Source organism: Zingiber officinale, chromosome 3A (genome assembly GCF_018446385.1).
Source record: "Zingiber officinale cultivar Zhangliang chromosome 3A, Zo_v1.1, whole genome shotgun sequence".
NCBI lineage: Eukaryota > Viridiplantae > Streptophyta > Magnoliopsida > Zingiberales > Zingiberaceae > Zingiber > Zingiber officinale.
This window is the reverse complement of record NC_055990.1, coordinates 159,050,007-159,068,730: the sequence shown is the minus strand read 5'-3', so window position 1 is coordinate 159,068,730 and position 18,724 is coordinate 159,050,007. Positions and strand designations below refer to the sequence as shown.

Here is an 18,724-nt window from a genome sequence, read left to right as displayed (position 1 = left end):
GGGAGCGTGTTCAGTCGACCGAACAGGAGGATCAGTCGACCGAACGATCAGTACACCTATAAAAGAAGGCTCGAAGTTTGAGGCCATGAAAAAAACACACTACTGATAATCAAAAAGCTCTTCTCTGCAAACGGATCGTGCTACAAGTCATCATCAGCTGTGTAAGATACTCCGTCCGGAAGTACCGACCGCGCTTCAATCTTCAATTAGTACTGTTAGTATACTTTACTCGTATTGCATTTAAATACAAATAAGATAGTAGGGTTGTTACTATCTTATATTTTTATATCTGTACGTTCTGCTTCTTTTCGAAGGATTTCGGAAATAAGAGTTATAGTGATTGCTCATCAGTGCGGTCAAGGACCACGACCCTTCGAGTAGGAGTCAAGCTAGGCTCCGAACGAAGTAAATGAATTCGTCTCTCTTTTTATTTTCCGCTGCACAATTCAGATTTTAAAGTTAAAGAAAAGTTTTAAAAAGAGCGCGATATTCACCCCCCCTCTATCGCTCGCATCCGATCTATCAGACACATCTTCCAAGATTAGAAATGAAACCATCTGGAAATTTCATTGATTTCAACCATTCACAAACAACACGTCTCTGATCCTTATTCAATGTATAAACTGCCTTTGGCTTTGGTCCCGTACTATCTTCATCGACATCAAGAGTGAGTCTTTTACAAAGGAGTCGCATATCTTTTCTTGCATTGAGATTGTCTTTGGTTTTCCTATTGATATATCCATCACTGTATTTATCAGATTATCAAAAATATTCTTCTCAATATGCATTACATCGAGATTATGATGTATTAAATGACTAAACCAATATGGCAAATCTCAAAAAAATACTCCGTTTTGTCCATTTATGTTATTTCCATAATCATATGTTGTACCATGTGGGTCTTCAATAACAGATGAAAAGTATAACACTTTGTACCAAATATCTTGACCTGTTAATCTTAATGGAGGAGGTGTTCTTTCAATTCTATTCCTCTTGAATTCATCTTTATTCATTCTGAAATTATGATTTAGTAGTAAAAATTGTCTATGACAATCAAAATAACTCGGTTTCTTCCCATGTTTCAATCTGATTGATTTTGATCTCTCCATACATATTGGGCATCCTAAGATCCCAGCAGTACTCCAACCTGATAGCATACCATAAGCTGGAAAGTCATTATGGTCCAAAGAAGAGCAACTTTCATTACAAACGTCTGATTAGTATGGACATCATATATAGGAAAACCTTCATCCCATAATTATTTCAATTCTGCAATCAAAGGTTGCAAATAAACATCTATTAACTTCTTTAAATTTTGCGGCCTAGTTACAACCAATGTTAAAAACATATAAGGTGTTTTCATGCACATCTCAGGTGGAAGATTATACGAAGTTAAAATAACTGGCCAACATGAATAATTTTTCCCTAATTTGCCAAACGGAGCAAATCCATCAGCACAGAGACATAATCTAATATTTTAAGTCTCTTTTACAAATTCTGGATATGTTATATCAAAAATTTTTCACGCCTCTACATCTGATGGATGACACATTAGTCCATCTTCCGTTGATGATTTGCATGCCACATCATATGTTCAGCAGTTGTCTTTGATGCATAAATAAAACAATTGACTATATGATTTACGTCGTTGTTGACTTCTGATGGTCTTGTACCTATCTTGATTACAGAATTTATAAACATCTGCATCTGCATCATCTCCCTAATATAGCATACAACCATCTCTGCATACATCAATTCTTTCCACTGAAAACCTAATTCTTTAATAAGTTTCTCCACCTGAAGGATATAGTTAGTGCGCTTCAACTTCCTTGGATTAACAACCTCCCTGGTTGTAACCAAGGCTATTCAACCCCCCTTCTAGCCAACCAACGTGATCCATCACTAATTACTACTTTTAACTATAATTGTACTAACACTTGTTTTGCAGGGTAGTATAAGTTTTATTGTCTCAGACTAACTTCATTTTGCAAGAAATAAAGGCTACTGGAAAAGTTGGTTCGGGCGCTCGGAGTGGTCCAAGCGCTTGGAAGTGATTTGGACGCCTGGAATGCCCAAAATCAATCTTGTCGCCAGCTTGGAGCGCGTTTATTGGATGGCTGACATCACAGTCCAAGCGTCCGGAAGGGATCCAGGCGCCCGGAACTACCTATATAAGCAGCCTTCTACCAAGAGCACAAAACACAACTTCTCTTTGCAACTACTTTCTTGCACGTTGCTCCAAAGACGCTCCTGCGATGTTGTGAAGCTTCTCCGACAACCTGCGACTCAGTTTGTATTTTCCTTGTTGTCGGTAACTTTATTTTATAATTCTTATACTTATTGTATAACTCTTTTGTGAACTATTAGTGGATTGCCCAATGAAATCATGCTCACATGCGGGCCTTGGAGTAGAAGTTGACGAAGGCTCCAAACCAAGTAAAACTTGGTGTGTTAGCGTTGTTTTCGTTATTATTTTTCACTGCGTACTTTGACTCGATAACGATTTTTCAACGATCACTATTCACCTCCCCCCCTCCAGCGTTCTTTTCGATCCAACAGTTTTAACACTGATTGTTGTAGGCAACTTTTCTGCACCTTCTTCATCTCCTGCTTTGGTCAATCCTTAAATATATCAGAGTATTGCTGAAGCCTTATAATATGTCATGATCCTGTCTGAAAATGGGAGGATGGAAGGCTGGGATGTGGCTGCTGCGCTGACTAGCTGTAGAACGCGCTTCGCTCTACAAAATAAGTAACGTCAGTACTAAGCCAGGGAAGGGCTCTCTAACGTTGGCCCTCCGACACTTAAGTCAGCCACCAAAAGTGTAGAAAGAAGCGGAGCAATAGTAACGCAAGCGCAAACCGTAATAACGTGTACTTCCGCCGGTGATGGATCCCCCTTTATATAGAGCCTTGGTGGATGACGTGCACACTCCTCGAGACATGAGCACATTCTCCAATATGTCATATGAAGGGACCTGTCAGGAAAGTACCTCTGACATCATACCTTAACAGGCCATGCATATTCCTGATAAGACAATAAAAGCTTCCGCTGTACGCCTGTCGACCATGCCTTGTGTCAGCAACACTATCTCCCAGAAGGATATCGAGAGATACGACAATGGTCTCGCTGCTTGGCCGAGCGGGATAGTTGCTCGACCGAAACTCCTCCGCTTCGTTGATGGCTAGGTCCCGCTGCTTGGCTGAGCGGGGTAGCCGCTTGGCCGGGACTCCTCCACTCTGTCAGCCTCAGAGAGATGACAATGGTCCTGCTGCTTGCTCGAGTGGGGTAGCCACTCGATCGGGATCCCTCCACTCTGTTGACCTCAGTTGCTCTTCCCTGTGGTGACTGAGTGTAGTAGCATGCCCCTCCCCGTTCGGACAAGCTCTCCGATCTCCTTAGCATCCTGTTGCTCCATACTGAGCGGCTGGCTGTCTTACCGTATTATCCGAACTAGATGGTTGGCCCGCCTGGACACTGGCCTTTGTAGCCTCTTGCCGATCAGACACTGATTGCCCTGATCGGTTGTTGTAGCCAACCTCTGCTCGGCCACCGTAGGTGAGCTTTTTGACACTTTGGCGTTGACCATCTTGACTTTGACCTCCACCTCGGCAGTTGACCTATGCCGGGTGGGCCCCCCTCTATCGTCGCATCATGTCACTATCACACGTCCTGACATATCTTTTGTTGTCAATCGGGCTTGTCAATATATGCACTCTCCCACTGAACAACATTGAGAAGGAGTTAAGAGGATCATTTGCTATCTCAAATGCACTATTCCTCATGGTCTCTTTTTATATCGACGTTCCTCGTGGAAGTTGAATGCATTTAGTGATGCAGATTGGGCTGACTCTCCTGAAGATAAACGTTTTACTGGAGGATATGCAATATTTCTTGGACGAAATCTTATCTCATGGCATTCTAAAAAGTAACCTATTATATATTGATTCAATACCGAAGTTGAATATAAAGTTGTTGCTAATATAACGTCTAAAATCATTTAGCTCCAATCCCTTCTCTCAGAATTACATCTTTCTACTGATATTATACCTAAGATATGGTACATGATAACATTAGAGCAAGATATCTTACTGCAAATCCAGTTATTCATGCTCGCATAAAACATGTGGAGATAGATTTTCACTTTGTACGGAAACGTGTAGCGGCTAAACAACTGTCAGCCTCATTCATCTCTACAGAGGATCAAGTTGCTGATATTTTTACCAAATCATTATCCTGACAACGGTTTCATAGATTGACAACCAAACTCAACGTGTTGCACATCTTGTTGAATTTGTCGGGGGTAATGACGATAAGGGTAGTAGTCCAGAATAATAATTAGAAGATTTATCATATTCTGTGTAGAATCAAAAATTGATTTCAATTATTGATGACTTACTATATTTGGATTGCAATCTCAACCATATTTATCATTGTTTTTATATTTATTATTAAGTATCATAATATGTTACCATATATATCATAATACTTTTCCATATAATTATTTGATCCTCTATAAATAAATTTATTAGCCTATGATAATATCAAGGAGAAAGCAATTATTTCTTCTCTCTTTTTTATTTATTACATACTTATCACTAAGTATTGTTTATTTTTTCTATTTCTATATTTGTTCGCATGTAGGTGGGCATATCCTAAAATACTAATATATATTTTTGAAATTATATCAGCATGCCTACTTAAAGGTAACATTATTAGTATGACTGTTTCCTTAAGGCATCCCCTATCATGATTATTGGATCAAAATATGGGATAGAGGGGGTGAATATTACTCGTTTTAAGAACCTTTATTTTTTTTTACAAAAATAATCACAGAGATAGAGATACGTAGTAGAAAAAACAATCAAAGAAGATAAGGTCAATTTTTATTTTATTCATAATTCAATGACTATTACTCCAAAGCCTTCAATCCTTGATCGCTTCTGAATAGGCAATATACTAGAGTTCTCTCTGAAAACTTTAAGAGAAAGAACAAAACTTGTACGCTATATGAAGTTGATAGTAACAAGCTTCACCTTGAATGTAAATGCAAGTATTAAAAATAGAATATACCGACAATTGAAGAGATAAAAGATTAAGTGTCGAAGAGCTTCTTGGTGTGGTAATAGCAGCACTTGCATGATTTGAGCAAAAGGAAAAAAATGAATCATAGAGAGAATTGTTTAGTCTCGGATCCCAAGGTACTTTTTATAAATTTTTCAACCGGTCAACCGAACTTTTTTCGATTGAATGATCTCTAGAATTTGCCTGGCTTCGTGTTCAGATTCATAATTTGCCTAGATCATGTCTTACGTGAAATCAACCTTTATCAATCGATCAATTCTTGTTCGATCGACTGAACATCCGAATTTTCCTTTGCTGCTCGATCTGATATTATCATGCTTACCAAACTCGATCCAATCGGATATCGATCTTATCCAATCTTAGGCTACCAAATATGTTGGGTTAACTAAACTCTTGCTCGATCGATTAAATCTTTATTTCATTTTTAACCCGAATAATAATAAAGGTCTTTAAAATAGAGTTGGAAACCGATACGACTATGGGTGAATAATTGTGACAATTAGAAGTGTCTTTTCTCGACTTCAAAGCAGTTGTCAAAAGAAAATTATTACACGGATTTGTAAGCTTGTCTTCGTAGTAAAAATAATAGCTAGCAAAATAATAGTTCGCAAGACCGACTGCCTCCAACTCATTCTCCTACGTACTTGCACTGCTGCTAATAAACGTCAGTATCTTGCTCGACTCTTCCACTACAATTAATCGTTATCTTAGGATTTCAGTTTGATTATTCAAAAGCCACGAAGAATATATTAGGATAAGCTCGTATTATTGGTCTTCTATTGTGCTCAAATAGTCAAATCTACCTATTGCTTTCTTTGGCTATCAGTTGACTTTGATAGCTCACGGTAGAGATTCCTTTAGCAACACTAACCCTGGATAGTAGGGTAGACAAGTCAAGCTAAGTTAAATTTTAGAGATAATGGACGTTTATAAATAGGTAGCATCACTAACCCCACACTTTTTCTACCACGCATAATTCTGTGCTAGTTATTATTTTAAAAGTTAATAATCATCCGTAATTTATCTCCTTCATATTGACCCTAAGATAAATTGACCGAAACGTTGAAAATGAAAATCATATTGATAAGTTGAGTTTGGGGACCTGTGCTCACTGATTTAAGAGCCTCAAGTGACCACTTCGTCGTTGGACCATCAGAGAGCGTACCCGGGACCTTTGAGTCCATAATTGATAAATGTATGAATTCAGTTCAAGTAGTTGTTTTTTCACGAAGACCTCCGTCTAAAATCGATCTCGCATCCACCTCCTCGTGACTCTCACCCAAATCACGTGACTTTCTATCGCGAGCCACCGACGAAATCCGGATAACCTCTCGATTTCCTCTTAGACATGCCAATGCCTCGCTGCCACGTGTTTCTCAAGCAGCCACGTCGGCGTCTCCGTGCCCGTCGTCGTTGGAAAAGTGCGCGTCCTTTTTGCTCACGGAGACGCCCCAAAAGCTAAAAAAAGGAATTAATCGTGTTCATAAATGAAGAGCGTTGGGTTGCATTTGCGCGCAGGCGACGGAAATCCGATGGTATAAAAATAGTGAGCTGGTGACCGAAGCGGCAGTATGCGGCGCTCCCGATCGAAGGCGCGCAAGCCCAGGTACGTCAGTCTCCGCCGCCACCTCGCTTCTCCTCCGCCGGAGCCCTCCGACATGACCTCTGCCGCCGCGGTGGCAGTGGGTGAGGAAATAATCGGTCGTCGGCGCCAGTTTGACCTCTTCCCGCGCCACCCGGAGCACCTCGACCGCGATCCGCCCGTTGACTGCCTCCTCGAAGACCGTGGCGGGGCCGCAGATCCGACCCTTGCTGGGATCCTCGGCGGCGGCTCATCTCCTTCGTCGGGATCCCCTTCGCCACCGTCGCTTGATATGCAGTCGATGAACTGGGAGGACGAGGGAGGCGGGGATGGGGACGGGCTCGCGAGGCGAGCGCTCAGGGGTCGGGAGCGGTGGGCATACTGGCGCGCCTCCTCGTCGGAGGAGGAGGTGGCGAGCACCGGTGTCGTCGCATGCGGAGTGGATTTGTGGCGGGGCACCGCAGCGACGCGATCGCTGGCGCTAAAGCTCGATTACGAGGAGATCCTGGCGGCGTGGTCGGACCGGGGCCCGCTCTACACCGACGGGGACGGGCCCCAAGTTGTCCCCGATCTCCATCATCAGATCTATACATTCTTCGACTCCGCCGACATCCCCGTGAGTACATCATGCTCCGTTCTCCCTATATGCGAATCCCTAACCGATAAAAGCACAAACGTCAAACGGTTGGTGTGCATTATGGATATAATATACGAGGGCGGATTGGGCGTGCAGGTACTGGTGGAGGTGTCGCAAGGAGGTGTTGCGAGACCATGGAAGGTGCCGGAGGCGGCGTGTGACGGAAATGGCTGCGAAGAGCAGGTAAAGGAGGAGAGCGGCGGCGGCGGCAGCAGCAGCGGCAGCAGCACTTTGATAAGCAGGGAAGCGAGTGTGAGGAGATACAAGGAAAAGAGGGGCAACCGGCTATTTGCCAAGAAAATCCGATACGAGGTCAGGAAGACGAACGCGGAGAAGCGCCCACGGATCAAGGTAATATTTTATCACAGAGGAGAACATCAATGATAAAAAGGAGTAAACTTCTTTTTTAGAGAATTTGATCAGTATCATTTAAATTTTGGATTTTTTGAGACGTTAACCATGGGCTTCCTTGTCCTATAGCGTAAAGAGTCGTAATCCAAACTGAGCAAATCAAAATGATGCTTAGCTCTCGATACTCAGAGAATTGTTTTATATGCTATAGAAGTAGATAAGGAAGTTAAAAAACCCTCTGTTCTCTATGACACCGTTCCCTTACAATGTTTCAGAATTTACAATGAAATAACATTCTTGTAGTCGACTCAGTAACATTTATGGACCAAAATTTATAAATTAAGACGTCTTGTTACAGAAATTCATTCCTATATTCTCTAGAGAACCTAAAAAATTAAGACGTCTGTAATAGAACTTATTTCTCTCTTTTTGTTTATGAAGTGGGAGGAGAAGAGCCTAGTTTGTTTCCCACTTTCTATTTCATAATTGACTTTCATTGTATGGTATTCTTCCAATTGTTCTAGGATTTCTGTGCATAACTAAGTGGATCAACTATTCTTCCTCTTGCAATCTATTCATCTAGTCTTGCTTGATTAAGATTGTTCTGAATGAACACTAGTAACTCAAGAGTCAACTGAACACTATAGTTGATTGAATCTTCTTGAAGATCCCAAGTTCTCTTGATTTATCCCTTGTAAGGCTACACATAGTTTGGAATTGAGCTTGAATGCCGGCTACAACTTGTTGTTTCTTGGTCAAAAGCTCTTTACAAGCGAACTAGATAGTCCTGACATTGTTTACTCACATCATCTCTCTGTGATGTTGCTCAAAAGCATAAGATCCAAATTACAATTCACATTCAATCTCTTATAGCTTACACAACTTCCATGTCTTTGATTTCTTGCCTTTAAGTCTTCATATAGCTTGCCCAAAGACACTTGTGTCTAAGTCCTCAACCTCTTGACCAAAGACGTTTGTCTCAAGATTTTCAAAACTCTATGCTCCTTGTTCTAAAGTTCACTTTGCCTGAAATTTTCAAATTTTTTGATATCTTATATGATCAATTCACCAATCACCTTCTACTTCACCTCACTGTAGACCTTTAATTCATCAAACCACTTGACTACATCAAGTCAACTATCAACTCAACTCAACCATGTTGACTCACTCTCTGAGCTCCATATGCATTTTGCCAAGTTCCTACATACTCGATGCATATATTAGTACCATATACAAATCTAACTCAAATTCTTTGTCAATACAACAAAACAATCTAGTCACATGGAACCATTTAGGTGTAGTTGTAGTGTTTTGAGCATCTGCCTTCTGCTTTTCTTATTGATTCCTTCTTTAGGAGTCCACGGTTCCTCTTGAAGTGTCCAAGTTTTTCACAGTGAAAGTACTTGTTCTTCTACTCTTTGATCTGCTGACTACCTGATCCTTACCCTTAGGTTCCTTGTCATTTCTCCTACCCCCTCTCCTTTGTAACAAGTGTCTGATCTCTTGGACCTATAAGGAAAATGTTATGTTCCTTCTGGACTGGATTCTTCATTCAGAATGTGTTCTTTAACTATGGTGCTAAGTTTCTCAGAGTGATAACAAGCATCTTCAAACTATCCAACAATGAGCTAAGCGATATTAGTGTCTTATCTTGTTGTCTAGAACAAGCTTTTCTGCAACTAATTGACAATTCCCTGAAACTTGTTTAGATGTTGTGAAGCATCCATTGTATCTTTACAATTGAGATTCACCAATCTTCTAATCTTGAGGCCTTATTCTAAGTAATTTTTCTGTCATATAGATTCTCAAGTTTATTCCTTAAAGAATGTCTTAGTCTCTGATGTTGCACGGTGAATAGTATTTAGATGTATTCATCTCTTGGTCATAGCACAAACTAACATATGAATCCTTTGGGCAATGACTGACAAAGGTGGTTAGCAATGTTCATCAAAGAAAGGGATTTGATAGTTTCTTCCACTTCTTCGCCCTTCAATCCATCCAATTTAGCACAGATCAATTTAAATAGAAAAAGAAGGATAAGTGATCCCTCAGTTATTTCTCTTCACCCAACAACTCAAGTAAACAAAATCTATCAATCTCCTTCCCTCTATTTTAGATTCTGTCCAGGTAAACACATGCATATCATGTCTTTACCACACAGAATTTCTATGAAGCAATTTCTTTTGGGGAAAAAACTCCGTCAAGGGAAAAATAAATAAATCTGCATTCTCATATCTACTAGATTACATATAATCTTCATTCTCATATCTACTATAAAATACTTATATATTACTAAATGTATATTATCAGATCCTACCAAATAATTGGAGCTTATGGTATGTTTTTGTTGTTGCATATCTTTATGCCACATGTAGTTCATGAAAGTTGAAGCTTGAGAGTATCTTTTTATGGATGGCCGTATTGATCCCTGCGCTCTCAAAAACCTTCCTAACACTTGTGTAGTGTTTAGGTTCAGCCAGATATCTATTCATTACCAACGAAGAGAAAATACTTAGCTCAGTTCTCCAATGCCTAACAATAATTCTCCCGAATTAACTAAACTTAGTGAGTTAGAGTGAAAAATAGACATGTTAAAAGAAGTAGCAAGTTAGAAAGAAAGTATGAAAGTCCACTCTTAATCGAAGTGAGGCTTAACTATTATTATGCTTAAATAATAAAAGCTCCCTCCTGGACCTTAACAAGTAGAATCTGACTCTTATTTCCACTGTTGCAGGGTCGGTTTGTAAAGAGAAAAGATGGCAATGTGGACCACTCTTGATTCAAAGGAATGAAAGATAAACAAGTTGCAAGCTTTAGGTTCAGCTTTGCCATGTGTAAAGAATTAGCTTTGTACTGAAATGCTCCTGTTTCAGAAAAACCAGATTAGAAAATCATAAACACTACATGCTTTCAGGTAAAGACTTCATCAAAATATTAAGAGACCAGTCTCAAGATTGTGTACTAGTATCCTGTGACTACACTAAGACTTTGAGGTATTTCATTTCACTTCTCTTAATCACAAGTGTACAGAAACCAAATTTATTGATCTTGCAACATTTGATAATTTTTCTCCACTCTAATTTTACGATTTTGACTTTTTTTTAAAAAAATATATCAGTTTCACTAAGGATTTAAGGCTGGAGAAACCCCGGTCAACTTTTTGCCCCGGGCTACAGTACAACAACAAAGTGGCCATGAAATCTTTTAAGTATTTATTTTTCTCTCGTGAGGGAAAAAAAAATCTAAGATATTAGATTGTTGGGTCATCCGTCACTTGTGTTTAGGGATGGAGCCATAAATTTCGTATTGAAGGTATAAAATATATGTGTTTATAATATAGTGAGGGGAGGCGATCGTCTTTCTTTTGCCTCCTATTTTTATACCTCATACCTTTCTTATACTTAAAAATTAAGAGGGGATGGTCGTCATCGTTGCCCTCTCCCGCCTTGGCTTCGCCTCTGCTTGTGTTTTCGGATTTATCTTGATGATAGATAGAAAATTTTTATGTAGTCGAACCGGTCACTTCCAGAATTAATTGATTTAAAAATTGAATATCTGAATTATTAAAAATAAAATAATACTAATGTGTTTTATATTAGAACTTGGAGGTGAATGGTTATTTGGCTCTTGAGGATGTAAGTGGACGAGGAGAGATGCTTTAAATTATTAAAATACTATAATATTCTTGAATACTTATTAAACTCAATTAAGAAATCGATTTTGAATTTCAACCGAGTCCAACAATCTTCGAGTAAACAATTTTGATTTGATTAAGCTCCTGACCACCCCAGTTTGGGTGGTTGATTGAAACAAAAACTCTTGTTTAACAATGAAAAGGTTAGGTTAATGAATGAATGAGGCAAATTATTGGAGGACGAAACCTTTATAATTGGATTAATTATAAATAATGAGAACAGAAAAAGGTCAGTGTTCAATTCATCTGATGTGCTTAACGAAGAGAGTGCAAATATTACTAATTTAAAATTCCACTTTTAAAATAAATAAATAATATTTACTTTTTATATGGATCGCCTGTGATGCATGACCGCATTGCAACACGATGCATGACTGCGAACCTACTCAAAAGTCAAGCCGATAAGAAATTATTATCTTTTGCCCCCACACAGTTTCATTTATTTATTTTTTCAGAGAATATTAGGATTAGGTTGTTTCTTTCCAATTTTTATAATTTGGAAACGTCACAATAGTTGCTTTTCTTATTTTTGAAAAAAGTTAGGTTATTTATTTTTGATATATAAAGAAAATTCTTTAATCAAGAAGCCAAATGTAAGGCGAAGAGCAGAGATTCGAAGCTGCGTAAGAAAAAACAAGAAGAATAAAGGAGGAGATAAAATATTGATCTCAAAGATGTGCATGCTGCATTCATCAGCAAGTAGGCAGCTGTGGGCCAGTGATGGAGATTTAAATTAGCAGTCTTTTTTTTCATTCTTCAAAAAAAAAGAAAAGAATAAATCTAGAATCCTTTAATTTTTCTCTGGATTTTCGCTTTTGTATTATTGGCCAGTCAAAAATGCTTTTCCAAAATTTCAATATGGAAATTGACATATGTATAAGGGATACATAAATATATAATGATTTGGAAAAGGAATATTACATGGAATCTTCCTTTTGATGCTTCAATTCAAAGGTGATGAATGACAACTGTAAAAGAAATTTGAAAAAAAAAAATATTGTACAAAGAAAAACTGGGTGCGCCCGTTGCCGTTTTCGAAATCAGCTTCTGGAAACTCGACGCAGGGGCAGAAATCGTTATTTTATCCGAATCCGGTGGGCATTTTACCAGATTTATAGGAGCCGGCGCATCCTTTCATGCTCAGGGCGTCGCAGTCCTAATCGACTTCCTTTGTTCTCTCATTCGTCCACCGCGAATGTCCTTCATCTCTAATTGGTTCCCGTATCGGATAGGTTTACATAAAGTAATCCTCAGGCACACCAGACCTGCACAGATCAAAGATCGGCGGGGATTGCTAGGTGCGGCTGATCGATGGGCGGGCGTATCATGAAACCCAAAAAGGCAACGGACGGTTCGTATCGATAGATCGGAATACGCACGCATCCTGACGCCGTCCGACTTGTTTCGCAAGAAAAGTAGGTAGCACACTTGGGGACGTCGACCTTGTCGTGTATATAATAAGCGATCCACCCTTCTCCTAAAGTCGTCCTCAAAGTTTTTTCTCTCGTCTCCGGCGTTTCTCTCATCTGCGATCGCAATGGGTGTGTCCTCGTTCTACACCTCGGTTGTTTTCTTTTGATCTTACTCATGCGGATCTTGACTATCTGTGTTTTCTTTTGTGATTTGGTTCTCCGATGCAGCTGCAAAGATTAAGATCGGGATCAACGGTCGGTTTGCTATCCTTGTTCGTTCAAATTTGTTCATTTTCGGTTGAAGCGGGTAGACTTTGTAGAAGCTTTGCGTGTGATTTCTGATCAGATATTGTGATCCTTGACAGGGTTCGGAAGGATCGGGAGGCTAGTTGCTAGAGTCGCTCTCCAGAGTGATGATGTTGAGCTAGTGGCTGTCAATGACCCCTTCATCACCACCGATTACATGGTATTTGTCATAGTATTTCATTTCTATGATTTGTCAGATCTAGCGATATTTCGTTATTTGTGATCGTTTTTCTTTGTTCAATTGGCTGGATCGACTGCATGTCTCGATGTTTTTCTAGCGAGCTATGTGCGATTTGTCTAGGTGGATCCGATCCACCATTTCGGGGCAAATTTGATGATGTGATCCGGTATTCTTACTGGTTTAGAAGTTATTTTATTTGTCTTTTTTTTTTCATTAGGTTTGCGCCTCAATCTACCATCCGTATTTCCTGTTTCTTCAAATGTTAGCTTTTGCTTATAGTCGTCCTATGTGCAATAGTAAATTATGATTAGTCTCTGGATACTGATCTGGCGTTTAAGCTTTTTTTTTTTGTTCTTCTGTCGTCGAATATGCAACTATCTTTTAATTCATTCAAGTGTAGTATTTTAACTTTTTTGATGCATCACAGACGTACATGTTTAAATATGATACCGTTCATGGATCATGGAAGCATCACGATATCAAGGTCAAGGACTCCAAGACTCTTCTCTTCGGAGAGAAAGAGGTTACCATATTTGGTATTAGGTAATCCAATTTTTTAATCTCATCGTGGTATTACCCGTCTTGCCTGAGATGTTTTTGGTTATATATTTAACTTGTTTTCATTTCAGAAATCCTGAAGAGATTCCGTGGGGTGAGACAGGTGCCGATTATGTTGTTGAATCCACTGGTGTTTTCACGGACAAGGACAAGGCTGCTGCTCACCTTAAGGTAACAATGATTTTTTTTCGTGTGGATTAACTTGTATGCTTGGTTGTTTCTACCTTAAAAATGCATATAATCGATTAAATCTTATTGGTATGCATGATTGTTAGTATCTACTTGTGAATAGGAAACTTCTCATGTTCATTTAACTATTAAGTTGTTTGTCATTGTTAAGTTTGTGGTGTTTTAGCTTTTGCACATTTTTGCTGCTCTGTTTGTGAAAATGCTGCAACACAGCAATATAGTTTAATACTATGTTAGTGCAGCAAGGAAATATGATAATTTGATTTTTTTTTTTTGTTTGTATAATAATGATCATGTATGTAGTACCTTTAAATTTCTACATATAGTTTAATACTGAATTTTGCCTCCTTTTTGAAGCCAAATATGCAATTTCGTTAATTTGCACTTCATATTTAAATTAGTTACAATCTCTTCTTTCTATCTGTAATAATGTTTTCTGTTTTCTTTGTTAAAACTTTAAGTTTTAACTTTATTTTTTCATTACTAGATCTTTTGCATGAAACTGTCTTCAAGCAGTGTGACTGACGGGATTTTCCTGTTTTATGTTTTTCGTTTCTTGTACAGGGTGGTGCTAAGAAGGTCATCATTTCTGCGCCCAGCAAGGATGCTCCTATGTTTGTTGTCGGAGTAAATGAAAACGAGTACACGCCTGATATTGATATTGTCTCCAATGCAAGCTGCACTACCAACTGTCTTGCTCCTTTGGCCAAGGTTACTCATTCTGTAAAATGGGTTGTCTCATCTTTTATCTTGTGAAATGGTAATTTATCGTCTTATTTTTCTAATGCCCTAGGTTATCCATGACAATTTTGGAATAGTAGAGGGTTTGATGACGACGGTTCATGCCATCACCGGTAACCCTTCTTGGTCCTGCTTAAATGTGTTTTTATTCTTCAAACTAATAAACATGAATTTAATGTGGGTTTTAATTTTTTCTTTTTCAGCCACTCAAAAGACGGTTGATGGACCCTCTAGCAAGGATTGGAGAGGTGGACGTGCTGCCAGCTTCAACATCATTCCAAGCAGTACTGGTGCTGCCAAGGTATTCAGTTCATTTGGTTTGTGAGCCCTTTGTTTACATGCTTAACATATAGCCAACTAGTTCAACCTTGGTTCGAAGCATTAACCTGATATATACATCAATAGATATGTTTTACAGGTATATGCAAATCTATGTACTATTGAGTAGAGCTGCCCGTTTTGATCGAATTCTTTGATTCAATTTGGCAAACAATTTTTAATGTAAAAGATGATCCATCTTTTTGAAATACTTCAATTTGTTTTCTTTATACCTTGGCCTTGAATTCGATTAGTTCACTCTTGACTGTTCTGGTGTTAGAAAATCTAAACCCATCGGAAATATGCAGGCTGTTGGGAAAGTGCTTCCTGCTTTGAATGGAAAGTTAACTGGCATGTCATTCCGTGTTCCAACTGTTGATGTCTCAGTTGTGGATCTCACTGTCCGGCTAGAGAAAACAGCAACTTATGATGAGATCAAAGCTACTATTAAGTAAGTAATCCTGACATTTCTTAGATGACGATCACTAGATCTATTTTTTTAAAAAAAAAATTTGGAAGACGGAGAGAAGCCATTAGAAAATTCACGTTTCATGCTATTTTAACCAATACTTAGTAAACGACTCTATCTTATAATAGTACATGAAGATGCTTTTGGTAGTTAATCGTGAAATTCTAATTTCTTGCATGACAGGGAGGAATCTGAAGGAAATCTCAAGGGCATCTTAGGATATGTGGATGAGGACTTGGTCTCGTCTGACTTCGTTGGTGACAGCAGGTATTTTCTTTGTTCAATCTTAGTTCATGCATTATTTACTGATATTTACGAATCTGATATTAGTTTTCTAAGCGTATAATTATTTGATTCCTAAACTGGTATAGGTCGAGCATTTTTGATGCCAAGGCAGGAATTGCTCTGAATGGAAATTTTGTCAAGCTTGTGTCCTGGTACGACAATGAGTGGGGCTACAGGTAATTAATTGTCAAACTCTACAACAATAATCCTTAGATATTACTTTAGTAACTTGTAAGATCTTGTTTGATTATGAGATCTCTAATTTGTAATTTGATTCTTATTTGCAGTTCACGTGTTATCGATTTGATTCGTCACATGAACAAGTCCGAGTAAAATCTTTTGCAGTTCTGGTTGCCATTTCAAGTTCTCAAGTTTGTGTTGCTCAGAAAAATAAATTTGGCAATGTTGTTTTTTGTTAATTATTTGAGTGTACGCTGGTCCATGCGTTGCATGCTTTTGCTTTATCTCGAGTTGTTAATTACTCAGCTTGGTAAAAAAGCTGAAATTTCTAGCCTGTTTTGAGATTTTTCTAACGTCGAATTTAATTTTTATGATCTTTTCTTTTATAATGGTGTTGAGCTGGTAGAGATTATGTTTCTTACATGTAAGCAGACATGCGTTGGAATTGTGACATCTGTCTCTTTACATTTAGTTTTCATATCGTAATATATGTTTCTTCAAAAACATTCTCTTGTAGATTTCTCCACATGGTCTATCTTAGTAGCAACAAAATTATGAAAAATTAATTTGACCTCACCTTCTCAACTGCTAACTCGATGGATCCTTGCCACTTTCATTTATTAACCTAGTGCAGTTTCCCGTTATGAGTCCATTCATGCCTGAGTAATTCTTGCTGTGGCAATCTCCAAAGAGCTGTGTTAGACTGTGAAATTACAGTTCGTCCTGTGTGCTTCTATCCCCATCTTGTCCGCGTGGCTTCTTTCCCAAACTAGTCCGCGTGGCTCGGTTGGCTTCTGTTGGCTGATATGAAACAAATTATTCTCCACTGCCTCCATTCCCTTCAACTGCCTTGCTCTCTCCATATTTTCAGATGGAATTTGCTCTTCGCCTAAGCTTACGAGAGCTGCTTCTTTGTGGTAGATTTCTACCTCTATGTGCCCAGTTGCAAGCATCTTCTATTCCATATACATCAATGTGTGTAGCTCTGCTTCGACATAAAGCCTCCGTTCCATTACCCAACACTATCCCACAGAACTCCCATCCTTGCTACACTTAGAGAACGGTGTCAACGTTGTTTCGTGTTTGGTTTACATGTTTCATGATGTGTCTGGGATAAGTAGCCTACATGCTGTAACCACTGGATTGGTCAAAAGTGAAGCTGAGTGGTAAATTAAGATGGAAAGGAAGGTGGACCTAAAACGGATCAAACGGAGCATTGAGGTGCCGACGTGGTAGGTCAAGACATGCCCTAGTACGCCGGGGCAAACTCAAGAGGGATTTAGCTTAGCTATGCCCGACATCCTCAGTTCGGTTACACTTGACTCCTTCAGCTCGGCCATGTCAAACTCCTCCAGTTCAACCACTCTTGGCTGCCCCAACTCGGCTAGGACACTTGGACGTACGTGGCAGTCCCACGATCTGAATGTAAGTTTCATGCCTCCCTCCTAGGAGATAGTATAAAAGGGAGTCCACTTTCACGAGTGTAAGTATGCACGCATTACGCATCTTAAACTCTTACCTTCTAAGATTCTTCGCTGACCAGTCTATTTTTAGTTTGAGCGTCGAAGTGCCCATGTCAAAGCCTGTCTTGACTTCTGTTCTAACATCTTACTAAGTGTTTGAGAGATTCCAAGAATTTGCTTCACCACTGAACCATCACGAAACTTCTTCACAAGAATTGCTCTCGTATCACTCATCCATCTGTGATTTGAGATAGGAACATTTCAAACTAATCCAGTTTGTTGTGCTTCCAATTGCTCTATATTCTTGAGTTAGTCTCAGAACTATCAGCTCTAGCCTGTCCGACCAGTGAAATTAGACAAATTGACTTTGCCACCCCCAAAAGCAACCAGTAAGTAGCAAATATACGTCATAAGGATGTTGGCTTAGAATCGATGAATAGCACACCCAAAGCACACAGCACACAAGAATATATAAGAAGAATAGGATAAATAGAAATTTAACTTATGAAAGAAAATCTTACATCGAGATACCATCTACACGCCTCTACGACCCTTTAAATACACCACAAATGATAAGAGCAAAGACTACAAGATCCATAAAAATAGGATCGGCTAACACTAGATCCATAAAAATAGGATCGGCTGAGTAATAAGAAATTATCAAGAAAAAAAAAAAACTAACGACGTGGGGACTTAACCTTATCATGTCTGGATTATTTTCTCACATTACTCCCCCTAATCCTGACATGGTTGTAAATCACGGACGCCGAGTAGTTGTCGCATGGTAGCTAACTTCACTCCTGGTAATGCTTTAGTTAACGCAACGGCTCGTTGTTCTCCGGTATTAACAAACTCAACCACAATCTGTCTGCTTTCAATACATTCTCTGATAAAATAAAACCTTGTATCTATATGTTTGCTTCGATCATGAAATATCAGATTCTTCATGAGAACTATCGCAAATTTGTTGTCAACAAACAAAGTTACCGACTTTGGCTCTACACCGGTTAATTCGCTGGCAAGGCTCCTCAACCACAAAGCATGGCAGGCCGCAGTTGTGGCTGCCATGAACTTTGTCTCACACAATAAAAGCGCCACTGTCTTATGCTTCTGTGAATTCCAGGACACCAAACTTTCATTAAAATATAAAGTCATTCCACTTGTGCTTTTCCTCCCATCAAGATCGCCGCCTGTACTCCGTGGCATCAACTGGAGTCCATTCCAAGTCCTTATGCAACTATATCTTGGGTTCCATTGGATGCTTTGTGGCAT

At 39.1% G+C, this 18,724-nt stretch overlaps 2 protein-coding genes across 2 annotated transcripts; both read left to right on the top strand.

Annotated features, from left to right (window-relative positions):
- The first annotated feature begins 6,550 nt into the window (after positions 1-6,550).
- LOC122053045 lies at positions 6,551-10,730 on the top strand. Its single transcript, XM_042614897.1, has 3 exons — positions 6,551-7,284; positions 7,402-7,656; positions 10,391-10,730. Exons 1-3 carry the CDS (start codon positions 6,658-6,660, stop codon positions 10,433-10,435), a joined length of 927 nt encoding a protein of 308 aa, XP_042470831.1. The 5' UTR covers positions 6,551-6,657; the 3' UTR covers positions 10,436-10,730.
- A 2,021-nt stretch (positions 10,731-12,751) lies between these two features.
- On the top strand, positions 12,752-16,375 carry LOC122053044 (glyceraldehyde-3-phosphate dehydrogenase 2, cytosolic-like). Its single transcript, XM_042614896.1, has 12 exons — positions 12,752-12,891; positions 12,991-13,017; positions 13,128-13,228; positions 13,677-13,792; positions 13,879-13,978; positions 14,561-14,707; positions 14,790-14,850; positions 14,941-15,038; positions 15,364-15,506; positions 15,708-15,791; positions 15,896-15,985; positions 16,097-16,375. The coding sequence occupies exons 1-12, from the start codon at positions 12,888-12,890 to the stop codon at positions 16,140-16,142; spliced, it is 1,017 nt and encodes a 338-aa protein (XP_042470830.1). The 5' UTR covers positions 12,752-12,887; the 3' UTR covers positions 16,143-16,375.
- Positions 16,376-18,724: the final 2,349 nt, after the last annotated feature.